This window comes from Chaetodon trifascialis, chromosome 11, assembly GCF_039877785.1.
Source record: "Chaetodon trifascialis isolate fChaTrf1 chromosome 11, fChaTrf1.hap1, whole genome shotgun sequence".
Lineage (NCBI taxonomy): Eukaryota > Metazoa > Chordata > Actinopteri > Chaetodontiformes > Chaetodontidae > Chaetodon > Chaetodon trifascialis.
Genome location: NC_092066.1, coordinates 3,431,314 through 3,446,724, shown reverse-complemented (window position 1 = coordinate 3,446,724; position 15,411 = coordinate 3,431,314). Strand labels below are relative to the sequence as shown.

Below are 15,411 nucleotides of genomic sequence, written 5' to 3'. Positions count from 1 at the left end.
GACAAAAACATGTAAACAGTGACTGAAGGAGCCTGAAGTAAACTCACCCTCCGCCTCAGATCAGTCTGTGAAGGCGCCTCTTTTTTTAGAAACGATGAAGGAAACACTTAATATTTCACATCCCTTCACACACACACACACACACACACACACACACACACACACACACGCACACACGTCCACCTTGCTGTCTCTCTGTTTGCCTTGCGACCGTCTGCAGGAGATGACTTCCACATTGAAGGACGGCGGTCGGTCCTCGCTCACCGTTTCTCATGCACACGCTCATACGCCGCCCCGTAGCTGTACGTCCTCCAGGCACCCGAAGTGTCATGGCAACCGTACGGCAGCCACGGTAACGGCGGGCTCATTTTCATACTGATGAGGCGGCCGTTGCCGGGGAGGCCTGCACCGCCGCCGCCACTCGCTCGTCTCTCCTCTCCGGTGTCGCCCTGAAATTTTAATGACCTTCTTTCTCTGCTTCTCATTTTTCTCCTCTTTGCTCTCAGTACCCTGTGTGTGTGTGTGTGTGTGTGTGTGTGTGTGTGTGTGTGTGTGTGTGTGTGTGTGTGTGTGTGTGTGTGTGTGTGTGTGTGTGTGTGTGTGTGTGTGTGTGTGTGTGTGTGTGTGTGTGCGTGCGTGTGTGTGTGTGCGTGTGTGTGTGCGTGTGCGTGCGCGTGCGTGCGTCCGTGCGTCTATCTCACGCGTCTCAGCTTCAGTATTTAGAGACACACAGTGTCCGCTGTTCATACAGCAGGAGGACAAAGGCGATGTCATTTCGAAGACATCAGGGTTGGTAGAGGACATGTATTTTTACACGCGTGGACGACCTCCTCCCGTCTGCGCATCTTGGCTTCGGCAGGTGAGCGCCTCGGCCTGCTTTCGAGCTGTTGAGCGATGCTTGAGGATTTGCAGGTTTTAGCTCCCGTGCACTTCGAGAAACAGTCTACGTCTGGACCGAACTGCACGAAATCACCCTGAAAATACGACAGACAGTGTCGTTGGTTATTCTGTCACATGTCAGTGGACGACAGGTGATGCATCCTGGAAGCCTCACAGGAAAGCCTAGCAAGGATTTTTATGCTGCCGTGTGACACTGTGGTTGTTGTGTTTCCCGCCCCTGGACGCCATCAGGGTCATGAAAGCTGTGATGTATCAGCCTGTAGTCTGACAGGATGCACCTCCTGCACCTCACGCTGATTGGACGCTGCTCTCTGACACCCCCTCACTCCTCTTTTGCTCCTTTGTGCTTCGTTTTAGGATGAAGAGGCCCGAGAAGAAGAAAACGGGAGGATCGACCCGGTTGGTCGAGCCGACTCCTGCATGGACCACACCCCCGTGAGGTCACTAGAGTAAGTCACGGATCCGCCTCCCGAGCTTTTCCTCCCTGCGTCCTCACGTTCCCGCTGAAACTCGATAACCCGCTAACACGAGAGCGGCCGGCCATCACACCGCTGAATGTTTAATCAGCTTTACTCCAAAATGTGATATCCCACTCACAGCTCTTCTCCAAAAATGGCTCCAATCTAATCTAATCTGGAGTCGTGCATTTGTTTTGTTAAACACGTCTAACCATCCACTTCTGGAATGAAAGCCAGTTTTTTGGTTTCACCGCACCGACATAACCCTAAAAAACACTCTGAGCCATTACAACTCTGCTCCTTTTTGTAGTTTCCTCCATCATTTCAGTCACGATAACATCAGACTCAGTAAATGAATCCAGCCCATGTTCCCGGATGGTGATCACAGTTATTACCGGCAGCGATGATGATGATGACGATGATGATGATGGCCAAAACTATGAGAAATAACGCTCAAGTTGTCTGAAACGAGCTTTTCCCTTCAGAGTTGACATCAGCTCTCTGCTCACTTTCTCCACATAATTACACGCGTAAGTACTTTAAAGGCAGACCAGCAGCGTCTGTATTGTAATCCAGGTTTGTTTGGAGAAAATCTCATTTCAACCCTGCTTCCTGATTTACATAATTCTCTTTTGTGGGAGCAAAATGATCCTCGTCTCGCCATCAGAGCTCTCCCACGCACTAACCCATTCAGCTCCCGTTATTAACAACTGTGTTTTGTTTTGTTATTTTGCTCTGTTGCATGCTTCCAGTTTAATATGCAGGTACGGTATTGTTATTATTCCTGTGATTTCCCACAGACTCTGGCTTCTCCCGCCTCTTAGTTGCCAACAAGGGGCCCATTTTCCCCGAGCTAATCATAGTCATTCTATCAAAGCTCTGACTTGATTAGATTTGGCATCTTATAAAATGTGCCTGTGTGTAGATGTTTTATAGCCAAACAGGTGACGAGCTGTAACTGTGTTTTCTGCTTTTAAAGGGTCAAAGGATGAGTAGTCATCCACATGTAAATGCAGTAAAATGATGTGCAGCGGAGTCTTGCGTCTTGCAGATGCAGAGGAGCTAGCTCTGACCCTGCGTGCAGACACTTAAACCTGAAATGTACCTGAGCACCTGGATTTCAAGCACGCCGTGCAGTCGTGTCTCTCCTGACGGGGCTGCGATCGGCTCGCTGAATCGCTGCAATGTGACTAAAAAAAACAAAAAACAAAAAAAAGGACGTGGTTATTTTCTGTAGCTGCAAGCAGCAGCGTCGCAGCGAGCTTCATGCATCAGCTGCATGGCTTCTGGTTTGTGGCGCAAACACCTGCACAAAGGTTTTACTCTTCACGGCATATTATGATGTTAGACTTGCATCTAAAGAAACTGCACAGATCCCAGCCTCCCTTTAAAGGCTCCAGTCTGAAGTGTGTGTGCGTGCGTGTGTATGCGTGTGTGTGTGAATCCCTTCCATGTCTTTGATTTATTTGGATTGCTCTGTTTTATTGTCTCTCTCCGTCAGTCTCCTCCAGCACCTTTTTGCTTTCTGTTTTCATTTATTTTCTCCACTCTGCTGTTGTCATCATTGTGTTTCTTTCACCATCATCTCATTTCCTGTTTTGTTTTTCCCCACATGGTGTCACCCCTCTCCTCTCCTCTCCTCTCCTCTCCTCTCCCGTCCCGTCCCCCGCACCCACCCTCCCTTGTCTCTCCGTCTTCCATCTGTCACCGTCTCCCAGAGACATAGTCAAACTGGTGGAGGTGTCAAACGATGGTGGGCCCCTGGGAATCCACGTGGTGCCTTTCAGTGGCAGGGACCGCAGGTAAAAATATCCAGAGCAGAACGGAGGGGCCGTTCAAGCAGGGGAGGGGGGAGGGGGGAGGGGGGAGGGGAGAGGAAGAGCAGGCAGAAACAGTGTCCACGGGGCCTTAAACGCATCTGAAAAGGTCAATAAGGAGTTTAAAACATCTCACTAAAGGACTTTAATGCTGCTCTCACTGTGGTAGTACAAAATCTAAAACATTACTACATGAAAAAAGCTTTGTTTTCCTCTATAAATAGAAGCACATGAATGCAGCATCTGTAGGCGAGGGACTGTCCATAGGCCAAGTCGTACTGACCAATCATGTTTGCGCAGCAAAGAATGTCTTTAAATGTCTTAATTTTCACTTTTTTGGGGGGTTGGAGAGAAATGTGCTGCACCACCTGACACACATGCACACACACACAGGTTTGCATCAGGAAGCCATTTGCCAGTTTACAGTGATCAATCATGCTTGTTTAGGGTTTGCAGGTGACCGTCATATTTCTCCGTGGCTGCTGTCACATCAGCTTTACATGACATGAGGGTACATTAAGCAGTGCACGCAGAACAGACGTCCACACATACTTACGACGCGTTCAGAAGCGCGCACACACGCACAGCTGGAACAGGGCTGTGAAGGAATTAGAGGAATTTCACATCTGGTTTAAATATTCCCCTGGAGAGGCTGTGATGGAAGTCCTGCAGCCTTTCATAGTTAGAAGAATCCAGTTAAAAAGCTCCGTGTGGCGGAGTGTGTAACCCCAGGCCTGATGTTTACATGGAGGTCCTCCTCATTATGAAGGAATGTTCAGAGTTTATAAAAGCAGCGTAAACCAGGTCTAATGCTCGAGCTTATTCTCTGCTGCAGCTAGTTTTCAAACCAGCACGGAGCCAGTCGCAGACTCACAAACCCGATCAGCGACGACAAACCCGGTGTCGCGCTTTATTGAAAATCAAGATCAGATCGCTTTTCTCACCGCCCGACTTAATCAACCTAAAAGCACATTTATAATGCGCTTTTCTTTTATTGGGGAAATGTCAGAGGAGGCGTCGTCCCAAGATTAAGATGCCCGGCTTTCATCAGAGAAATAGCCCCTCGCAGCAAATCGCATTGTGTTCTCACTCAAATTCAATCAGTGGAATTGTCTCTGAACTTTTTCAACTCCTGAACTTTTCTGCCCTCTCTGTAATCACATTCCCATTCATATTGAATTAGAAGCCGTGGGCGAGGGCGAGTATTAAACCCTAAAATCAACCCAATTTGCTTAGGCGACGCTCGCTCGTACTACCTCAGAAAAGCCCCGATACACACGGACACAGACTATATACCGAAGAAGACTCGATTAGGTTTGTGCCGTCTTTCCTGCCCGTGGTTGATTTTCTTCCTCAGACTCCAATCTCTAATCCACAAAGCGCCCTTTCAGGTGAAGTTAGCCGCTCGCTGCGGCTGTGCGGGGAGGCATAAGCCAGTTTGCCACACTGGATTACAGGGCGACGGCGGTTGCAGCTCAGTGTTACAGCGTGATAGACCGGCCTCCCTCCAACCCGCCTGCCGTCGGGCTTTAATGGCTCCGCTTTCCGTCGCTCTCTGAAAGCACTTTGTTTATTTTTGTGCTCAGAAAGAGGCCGCAGGAGTCTTAGGGGTTAGAAAATTAACACCTGCACAGCGTCGACCCCGGCAGAGCTGCGGCGCCGTTTTTGAATGTGTTGATTGCCTTTGAATAGATGCCTCCCCCGCACAGCCTCTGAAGCGCCCTGATGTGATGTGACTGCTTTCTCTCATGAGCCTCATTGGTGCACTGATGATGCAAATGACAGGACCACACTGAACTCTCTTTTCAAGCACGGCACGATAAAGCAGAGGCAGCAATTAGGCATAGCTTTTTTTTTTTCTTTTTTTTGACCCAAATAGCTTTTCGTCAGCGTGGCGCTGGCTGATTCTTGGATAGCCTCCTGACCAACTGATGTTTGTATTCAAGGATGCATTTTTCAGCTGGTGAGTGAAAGATGTGGAGGTTTTATAGGCCTCAAAGACAACTGAACTTTAGCGTCCTTCAGGGATTTGACAGGTGAGACACAGACAGGCAGGGAAGCCAAAGAAAGTCGCAGTGATTATAAATCAGTGGATGATAAAATGTGTTGTGCACCTCAGCTGTCTTTAGGCAAAGCATCCACGTGGACGTTGTCCTACATGCTGTTGACATGAACGTTTGATCGTTTCAGGACTCTTGGCCTGCTGGTCAAGCGTCTGGAGAGGGGGGGCAAAGCTGAGCAGCAGAGCCTCTTCCAGGAGAACGACTGTATCGTCCGTATCAATAACGGAGACCTGCGAAACATCCGCTTTGAACAGTAAGACAGCAGCTCACGGGACCCCGGCTGAGTCCGGTGGTCCCTGGACTTCCTGTGTGATTGGCTTTTTGGACCTTTGCTTCTTCCTTCCTCTTAAACCTCCAGTCCTAAACACTTCTTCTCGCTGTCTTGGTGTCTTTTTAGCCTCCCCTCTGCGCTCCTGCCAGTGCACAGGCGCCGCTGCTCCTCGTCACTGCGCTAAGCTAACCTTTCCCTATTAAACTCCTGCAGGTCGCACCCTCAGTCGCTGAAGCGGCCCCTGCAGTCGCCTCAGCCTTTATTCCCCTGCGTTTCAGTAACAGCTCCTCTGGACTCCTGTTCTTACACCTCTCTCGCTGGGAATCAGGCTGCTAACATTCACAGCCTCTGCTCTTCGGCTCGGTTCACATCCCGTGCTTTCATTACCCGCTGAACCCACCCGCTAACCCCCCTCCCTCTCTTCTAGATGTGCTGCATGCATGCCTTCAAGCTGCATGTGTAATGTTCCCTGCTGAATACGATTTCAGAAATCCAGTGATACACGCATGTTGTGATGTTATTTTCACCTGTCAGCATAAATGTATACTAAGTATGTGTATGTTTTCGACTTCGTATGCAAGTGAAATACAAATGAGAGAGCTGTCGTGAAAAACACCGCCCACACACGTTCGCACACAGGTGAACTGTGATGATACAGTTGTGTCTCATGGGACTTTACATGGAGTCATTTAAAGTGTCTGTTCAACCAATTTTCTGTATATATATCTCGCTTGTTGACGCTTTAAATTGTCGTTGCTGCTCAGGTGAAATGGAGGTTCATGGAGTCACTGCAGGGGTGATGAAACATGAAACAGTGTCTCTGTATTTTGGATAATACAAAGAACATGTTGTCAACCCTGATTCAAAGATGTCTGGACTAAAACATACATAAAACAGAGTTCATTTCCAACAGCTTGAAGTGTCCCTGAGCTCATGTGTTCATCTCCTTCATCCAATCATGTGTTCACAAAGTGGTGAACCTTGCTCCATCCTCTATGAACGGCTGGGCCTTTCCAGGATGCCCCTTTCATACCCAACCATGATCCTCTCACCTGTTACCAATGAGCCTGTTTACCTGTGGAATGATCCAAACAGGTGTTTCTGGAGCGTTCTTCATCTTTCAGAATAAGCAAATATTTACAAAAACCAATGAAGATTGGTTCGAGCTCGAACGTTGAATACATTGTCTTCATGATGTTTATGTCAAAAAGGATTAGCCTTTGTTAAATTCTGTTTTATTTCTGTTTTACTCAGTGTCCCAGTGGAAGGGAAGCAGAAATCTAGTGCATAACTTTAGGAAATCAAACCAAAGCTGTGACAATGAGTAAGTGAGGCATTACTCTATAATTTGGGTGAACCAGCCCTTAAATCCTGGTCACGTTATGATGTCCCAGTCACCCCTGCTGTTGAGCCATAAGTCACGTAATGGATGGGGAAAAGATGTCGCTGCGGTTAGAAGAGTATCAACAGTTGTTCTTGTTATTTAACAGTATTTTTATAAGGGGGCAGATTTCGTCTGCCGCTCGGTTCTGGCTGAAGTCGTAAAGATGCCGAGACAACGCCGTCCTCCTCGGAGGTCATTAGTGGCTGGGAAAAAATGGGACTGGAATTTCACAAGGAAATTCTCCGGGGGGCCCAACAACAGAAATTTGGGGGCTCGGGCACTTTCCGAACGTCAGCAGCTGTCGGGGGGGGGGGGCGAGGGAAGAGCCATACCGAAGTCTGCTTTATTGAAACAGGTGGTGCTAACAAGGCTCCGCTGTTACAGGCTGCTGACAGCCAACATAAGTTTCCATTCACACCTACTGTACATGAGCTCGCACCGAGAGGGGCTTTAAAAGAGGATTTTCTGCAAACTATCCGACGGAGAGAGGTCTCCTTCATCTGCAGCCAAATGAGGGGATTATGTGATGGAGCTGTCGGGGAGGGTGCAGCCTCTTTTTAGAGCCGCTCACGCTGGCAATAAGTATTAATTAATATGTCAGAATGTTCAGGTGGGTGAAGATGGATTTTATATTTATAGTATGGATCGGTGTGTGAGAGAGACGTCAGGTAGAGGGACTGCCTCCATAAGCGCGTTGATGCAGGAGTATGAAAGCATGCGGGTGTTGAGGAATGGCTGAGAGATCTCTCCTCTAAACTGCTTCCTGCTCTTTCCGTCCCAGAGCCCAGAACATGTTCCGCCAGGCCATGCGCTCCCCTGTCATCATGTTCCACGTGGTGCCGTCGTCCATGAAGGCCCACTACGAGCAGCTGTCCCACGCCGAGAGGAACCCGGCGTACGCCTCGGGCCGCTTCAGCCCCGACTCTCTGACCGGCAGCACTGTCTCCGGCATCGACCACACCCCGCAGAGGATGTCCCGACACGGCTCCCAAACTCAGCCCCACTCCCACCCGCATCCCCACACCCATCTTCACCCAGACCACACCGACGCCTATCCCCCTCTGACTCACCCGGCGGTCTCTGCAGCCAAGCCTCCAACGGGACACACCCACTCGCCTCAGAGGGGGCTGAACTCCACGCCGACGGCAGGGTTTACCAAAAAGGTCGGGAGAAGGCTCAACATCCAGCTAAAGAAAGGTGAGGCCCCCGTAAAAAGATCTAGATGTTGTGCTTTGAGAGAAAGACGCAGCCGGTCGAGAAGCTCTGCAGCTTAGATGATGAATGAATAGCTCTTATCTGAATGGGAACACTGTTCGTGGAGGTAAATTGAAGAATCTCCTCCAACAGACAGCCAATGACAGGGAGCAAGTGATGTAAGACACCCCTCATTATTAAGGATGGTCTCTCCCAGTGCTGCCATTTAGCCTTGAGTGCACCGTGCCTCTCTACTGTATGTCTGAGCTTGTTCTATGTTCAGATATCAGAAAAGTACTTCATTGTTGTTGTGGGAATTGGATGTGTGGATGTGAAATGGATGTGATGTATTACATGACTTTGTCTTTGAAGCGTCATGTGGTTGTTTTTCCTGTGAAAATGGCCTCTCATGCTTTGCGTTCCCCGGGCTTCCACCAGTGAGACGGGTGCTTTGTATGTTCTTGGCCTTTCCAATCCGGCTGAATAGACGAGCGGTTTCCCCCCTTGCTGGTACATCAAAAACAAGTGTGGGAACAGTTGGTTGAGAAATGGCGGAAAGATGGAAGCGTGCAGAATGTGAACAGTTACGTAACAGGTTTAAAACCACCGAGAGTTTAGCATGCTGATGTGAGCGGCGGGCGATGAGTCTGGCAGGTGGAGGCGCGGAATGAAAGGCGACGTCGGGAATCAAACTTCGGGGACATTTCCTCAGTGTGGACTTTGACTGACAGCTGGCACAGGTGGCCCAAACCTCTGCCAACAGGATACCAGGTGTCGGCGCCAGCTCTCAGGGCCGGAGAGCCTGTTGCTTAGCAGCCGCTGGTCCTCTTGTGCTGTCAAATGCCACAGCAAAGAGTCTGACGGGGCTGTGCCATATGCCCGCTCAAGTTCGCCCAGATCTGCTCCCTCTCTTACAGCTGGAGTGGAGCCAGAGCATAAAACATAAAAACACCCAGCCGGTTGTTGCATCTTCCGCCCCGGCTGCTGTTTCCACTCGTTCCTCCGTCGTAGTTTTTCCTCCTCGCTTAGTCATAACACCCTGAATGCACCACATCCTGCGCTCGGTATTCCAGCAGATCTGTTATGTTGTCAAGCAACGATGTTATCTTTTCTCATTCCACCTTTTGTTTGCTGTTGTCGGAGCAGACACTTGCGGGGATTAACAGCGACTCCCGAGAGGCTGTTTGGCTCGTCTGTTCTGTTTCGAGTGCCGACTTTCGCCCACAGCTTTGAGCGCAGATTAAACCCCCGTGTTGTTTATGCGCTTGAATCAGACACCGGTCTCCTCGCAAATCCTGGGGAGTATCAAAATCAATCAGAGAATCCCATTCTGCAGAGGAAATTGCTTAGGTATGTCTTAATCAAGCTAATGGGAGTTTAAAAGATCCTCCTCCCTGTTTAAAGCCAGGAACGCTAGAAGCATTTACCGGTGAGTATAATACACACCTTGTCTGCCTGCGGGAAGTTGATTGGCTCATCAATGTGGGGGATTAGGTAGAGGATGTGAAACAGAATAGCTAAGTGCTCTGCTTTCCTTTGCATCAGCTCAGTCACACAGGCAGTGAGGATTAGGGCCTGGATTCTGATACAGCGATGATGCTCCTTATTGTTTTTATATTGGCTTTGCTTTTGTGTCATTTGGCTCCGGTTCTGATTTAAAACACGTGCATGAAGCGGCCGATCAGAGCTCGCAGAGTGCAGGATGTGGGCCGGCCTGATGCTCGTGGAGACGGACAGATTGGAGCGTGTTGATCAGCATCTGCGTTGACAGAGGTGGACGTGCAGGACTCAGGGATGCTTTCGTTACCCCTCCGTGACCACAGGCAGGGCAGCAGGTTGTTTTTCAGTTTCTGGCTTCAATTAAATATCAGGCAAAAGTATTAAAAGTCTTCAGGCTGAAGTTGCTTCCTGGCACCGTGTGTTTGGATGCACTCATTACACAGTTCAGCTTTTATTGTGAAAGAACTAAGTTGCTCTCCCTCACAGTATATCCTACTTTAATAATTCAGCATAAACCTGCGCGAGCTCTCTGCTGCTGATAGGATGCAGGATTTAACTTGCTTAATAGTAGGAAATTGTTTGTTTGTCTATAAGGATTATTGATGATATGAGATACGGACCTGCGTTCCTAATGGTCCGTAATGAGACACTGCTGAAGGGTTGCAGGCAAAAACTGCAAATGCACACAAACAAAACCACATCCGCCCACGTGAACAGATGAGCACAGACAGATTAGCAGCATCTAAAGACACAGTGTGCTGTCAGCGGCAGGTCACAGTGAGACTCATCAGCATGCTCTCTGACAATACATGTGTGTGTGACGGGTGTGTGTTCACTGTCAGGTTTGTCTTGATGCAGAGCAGAAAGCTCTGATAAAGCCGGCACAGCTGGTGAGGTCCTCCCGTGTTTCCCGCAGTGGATTCTTCAGTTTCCTCAAGGTTACACCAGCCTGTAAATTTGCATATTTCAACTTAAGTGAACTGATGAATGCCGTTGTCAGGGTTTCATCCATCAGAGGTTTGAAGCACTGTTTATTCCAGGTGAGGTGGGCAGAAACTGAACTGCTTAAACAAATCTGAACGCTTAGAAGGGCCGTAAACCTGCATCAGACCCAGGAGAGAGGTAAGTATGGGCGTACTCACAGCAGCTTGAGCTGCAGAGGGAAAAGAGGAGCTTTCAGATTAAACCAGATTCCATCATGAGACCTCCTCTTTCCTGCTCATCCGACAGGTCCTGAGGGCCTCGGCTTCAGCATAACATCGCGAGACGTTCCCATCGGCGGCTCGGCACCCATCTACGTGAAGAACATTCTGCCTCGGGGAGCTGCCATCCAAGATGGCCGCCTCAAGGCAGGAGACAGGCTGCTGGAGGTGAGAGAGCGCGGTGACGCTGAGCAGAGCGGCTCAGTGTGTGCAGGAGTCGGTGTGTTTGTTAAGCAGGCGTGCAGCAGGCAGTGGTTTCCTAAAATGAGACAAAGCCCAGTAGGAAGTGTGTGTCACAGCGTGAAGACCCCGCAGGTACTGATGCCTTCAATCCATCAGAAATACCTGTTGAATTTAAACTGGGGCTAATTAATTAACCAGCTAACTTTTATATGGAAATTGAGCTTCCTGGAATTAAATCAAAGAACATGTTTTGGTGCTCCATCTTGAGCAGCTTTTGAAGTTGAGTTATCCCACACTGCATGAAGGATTGAATCTATGAGCACAAACCTTTGAATCCTTTGATCCACAGGTTTATTTTTCACTTCAAGCTTTTTTCAGCTGGAGATGAAATGACTGTTCAGACCACAACTTTGGAAAAAAAAAGCAAGAATTTGCTGCTTTTCTCTTTTAAAACTCCATTTTGAAGTAAACGCTGTCACTTGTGCTCAGGTGAATGGAGTGGACCTGAACGGGCGGACCCAGGAGGAGGTGGTGTCTCTGCTCAGGGCTACGCCCATGGGCGGGGCCGTGGGGCTGCTGGTGCTGCGGCAGGAGGACACTTTCCTCCCCCGAGAAGTGGTACGTTTGTCATTCCCCCTTGATCCTGTCAGCATGATACATTTCACGCCGTGATGTGCGCAGTCCTCCGATGCATGGCTAAGCGTAGGTTATGGGCGTGCGCTCAGGCAGACGGGTGGGGGTTTGTTGTGCGTGCTCCGGGGCTGCCACAGGTACAGTTATTCCCCGCGGCGGGCGGGTGTTGTCTTCTCATTTCCCAGCTAACGCCACATGCTAGCATGCAGATTGATTGTCCCGCTCCGTCGCTGCACTCCTCTCTATTATCACACTGCGGCGAGCCTCAGAGGAAACCTGTAGAGCTCGATCTTTCCTCTTCATCTCCTTCACCCTCTCCTCCTCTCACTTTCACTCCGTCTCTGTCTCTCTTGGCGTGTCACCCTCCCCTCTCGCTGCTTTCGTTCTCATTCACCGCTCTCGCTTTGCCAGGTTACCTCCTCCGTCTGTGTTTCCCTCTCTCTCGCTGTGTTTTGCCTCCGAGCTGACTTGCTGGATTGATGGATGTGGGGATGAATAGGCAGACGCAGGGCAGATAGTAGGCAGAGAGTGAAAAACACACTTGCCTTGAATATCAATCAGGCAGCATCCTCACACATTACGCTGCACAAACAGCAGTACAAATGTTTGTGCTGGCTTCGGATGTGACTGCTGACAGATGCCATTCACTGCTGTAACGTCAGTGATTCATGCAAACCGCTGCTAATATACTTGGTACGTTTGTTACATCTGCTTGCTTTTCTCAAGGTCGTTGTAAGATGTTGTAATTCGTAATCTTTGCAGAAAATCAGGTTTAGAGTTCCCTCAAAGACGTCTGCTAAATAAGTCAGCTCATAGTAGCTGAGGAGAACACCAGGCAGAGGAAGACGCTGACTTAAGAGTGTTTTTGTTTTCTGTTTTCATGTGGGAAGAGTGAAGAGGGTAAGCTGTTAGCGAGCTTTAAATCACATCGATGTTTACTCCACAGCAGCGGTCAATGATTCTCTGCTATCTCTCCCGCTCACAGGCTGGCTTTAACACAGGCCTTATCAAGTAGTAACATGAGTTATGGCACCAAACGGCCTTAAATCCCCCCTCCGTTGTCATAGAATGGTCTCTCCCAGCACCCTCAGCAGTCACCGGGGCCATTACAGGCACACGCAGCCATTCGCTGGCAAGCAGTGTCAATCAAATGGCTGATTGGTGACAATTATCACAGCAAGGGATGCAGAGGAGGCTACTGGCTGCCTGTCGCCACGGGCGAAGCGGGATGAGAGGAGCTGCCACGCTGGTCGATGCTCTTCTTCAGATTAGAGCGGGTCTCTGAGTGCGACTGACTCTTTTTCGTTGGTAGTTAGAGGGTAGGATTTATTTGATCAGTGGTTATCAGCTGTAGAGGGAGGAGAGGGTGATGTGAAAGGCCCGAGATGGGACTCGAGGGAGATGAGGCCCAGTGCACAAAATGAGCAGCTTCAGTCTTTATCTAAAGCTGGCTAAGCATTTTCTCATGGCTTTTAGAGATACGGAGGCTAAACAGCATGTCAGTTACCAGAATATGGCGACGTGCGTTATATCTCAGTGAAAACACAAACTGCATGGCCAAAATGAGCCCAACCCAGCCAGCTTCAGGTGCAAACAGCCCGCTTCCCTGGCACGCACTGTAAACATGAATTAAAAATGGCAGTTACTAAACTTTATTTATTAAACCTCTTGTAATTTGATGGAAAAATAAAGTCAGCAGCTGTTGTTCAGCTGCCATATGCAGCAGGTATAAAATGAGATCTTGGACGCGCTGGACAGCCTAGTTTATCACTCAGCTGTATCTGTGTCAGTCTTAGCATGGTTGAACTAGTTATTGAGCTTTCAACAGTAACAGCATTAACTAAAGAATCTAAAATGCTATTATTAATGCACTCCACATGCATGCATCATTGGTGGAAAATGAAACTCACTGTCCTTTGCTGCCTCATTAGCAGGTCGGCCTGTGCGTAGCCTGAGAGGCAAAACTCAGGGGGAATGTTTAAAGACGCTGCTCGTGTTCAGAGAAACACACTCTTTTTCGAAGAGCCGCAGCTGAGATTCAGCGTGCGGTGAGAGGACAGGTGTCCATCGTGCAACGTATTCATCAGCGAGTGTGTGCTGCTTTCTGTCAAAGCTCAGGGTGAAAACGCTCCGTGGAGCGCTGGCCGTTGCTTCTAAAGCTCATGGGTCACCTGGGCTGCTCTCATCTGAGAGCTGCTCCTATCAGGATTATGGCAGCTGGACGGGGGGGGGACGCTGCTTACAGGGACTCTAGATTAAGCTGAGACTGTAGAAGTGTGCAGAGGGACAAAGTTTTTATCCCCTCCTGTCCCCAGTGGAAGTAACGCCTTCGATTTTGTCCTTTTGAACTGCAGTTGTTTCTGCCCACATCTGTCACTTTGCATGCCCGTTCACTCATCACGCTGCTTCCGTTCCCCCTTCCACCGCTTCATGTGTGCTCAGATGTTCACTGCTCCTGTCGGTAAATATTTTTGCTTGATTGCTGTTGGTTCTCGTCTGCCCTCCACCCTCTAGAACGCCGAGCCCCAGATGCAGTGCCCCAGAGATTTGGTAAGACTCCACCCCGACACTAGCCTGCAATTAAACCCACTTCCACAAACCATCTCCTCCTCCTCAACAGCTCCTGCTCCTTCATTTAGCCTGAACTCCCCCTTGCGTGCATGTTATTAATCTCTGCTAGGAAAAACACGTGTTGTTATCACCCAGTTGGGATAAAAACAATAGCTTATGCATGCATTCAGGGTCCACTTGTAAACTAGCTGGTTAATCAAAGTGCAAGTCACTAGTCATGCATAGAAATATTAGCAACTCTAATTTTAATCTCCATCCAGAGTTGTTCTAACAAATCACAATTTCATGGTTCATCAGTGTGGACTGTTGGGGCTGTGCTGCAGAATAATTCGCTCCATCACTCCCCTCAGAGTTGTATTTGTCAGTGAAGGTGAGAAACACATGGGAGTTTGCTTTATTTGTCGGCTGTGGATAAGGTTGTCAGTCTGGCCTTCGTGCAGCAGACTCGCTCTGACTTGTGAGCTGAATAACAAACAGTCTGTTTAGTTTGTGTTTCACTTTATCAAGGGGGAAACTGCAGGCTGTGGCTGTCTGCGCCAAACCTACCCAGAAACTTCGACGACTTCGACACATGACGCCATCTGTAACAGAGGCACTCGACATGTATACAGCCTAACATATCATATCCATGATTACCCGGGCGCTGGATGCAAAGAAACGTTGCTAATGTTGGCACTGCAGAGGCAGCAGATGCAGTTTTAGTTTGAGAATCTACCTTCTGTGAAGAATCAGCTCTGAGCAGCATGTACAGTATCTCCAGTTGTGACAAAGCAGACTCAGCAGCCTGAATGTGGCACATATCTGAAAGCTTCTGCGCCGCAGCAGCTGTTAAACGCTCGCTCGTCTGTCTTTACTGCTGGAATTAAAAGGCCCTTCACGTTTCCATAACTCTCCCTTCACCAACCCAACTCGACTTCACGTCTTCACATCTGGTCTTACCTTCAGGTCGCATCTGGCCGAGTGCGCGTGATTGGCTGTGTCTGCGTGGCACATTAGGAGCGTAATTGGCCAGTTAATTTGACTGGCGGCTGCGTGGATGATCCTCATCGTCGGGACGCTGTCGGTGATTGTGGCTGCAGCTGGCGCGTCTCGTGACGACGTAGATCGTTCCGTCAGCCTGCAGGGAAACATCAGCTGCAGCCTCGTCATGCGAGTCGCCGACACTTCAGTAAACCTCACGTTATTAACTGGCTTGTTATGAAAAGTAGATCGAGACTAAATGCATGTGTATTTAA

At 49.1% G+C, this 15,411-nt stretch overlaps 1 protein-coding gene across 7 annotated transcripts in view; it reads left to right on the top strand.

Moving 5' to 3' along the window:
• Positions 1–15,411, top strand: part of LOC139338423 (partitioning defective 3 homolog) — a 203,022-nt gene that overhangs the window by 88,981 nt on the left and 98,630 nt on the right. For 4 of the 7 annotated variants that reach the window (XM_070973406.1, XM_070973403.1, XM_070973402.1 and 1 more), the window contains exons 6-12: positions 1,258–1,349; positions 3,077–3,160; positions 5,366–5,491; positions 7,675–8,090; positions 10,818–10,957; positions 11,462–11,590; positions 14,120–14,155. In XM_070973406.1, the coding sequence (XP_070829507.1) occupies positions 1,258–1,349; positions 3,077–3,160; positions 5,366–5,491; positions 7,675–8,090; positions 10,818–10,957; positions 11,462–11,590; positions 14,120–14,155 (1,023 nt within the window). The remainder of the gene's footprint in view (positions 1–1,257; positions 1,350–3,076; positions 3,161–5,365; positions 5,492–7,674; positions 8,091–10,817; positions 10,958–11,461; positions 11,591–14,119; positions 14,156–15,411) is intronic. The other 3 variants (XM_070973405.1, XM_070973404.1, XM_070973401.1) reach the window with 1 other exon arrangement.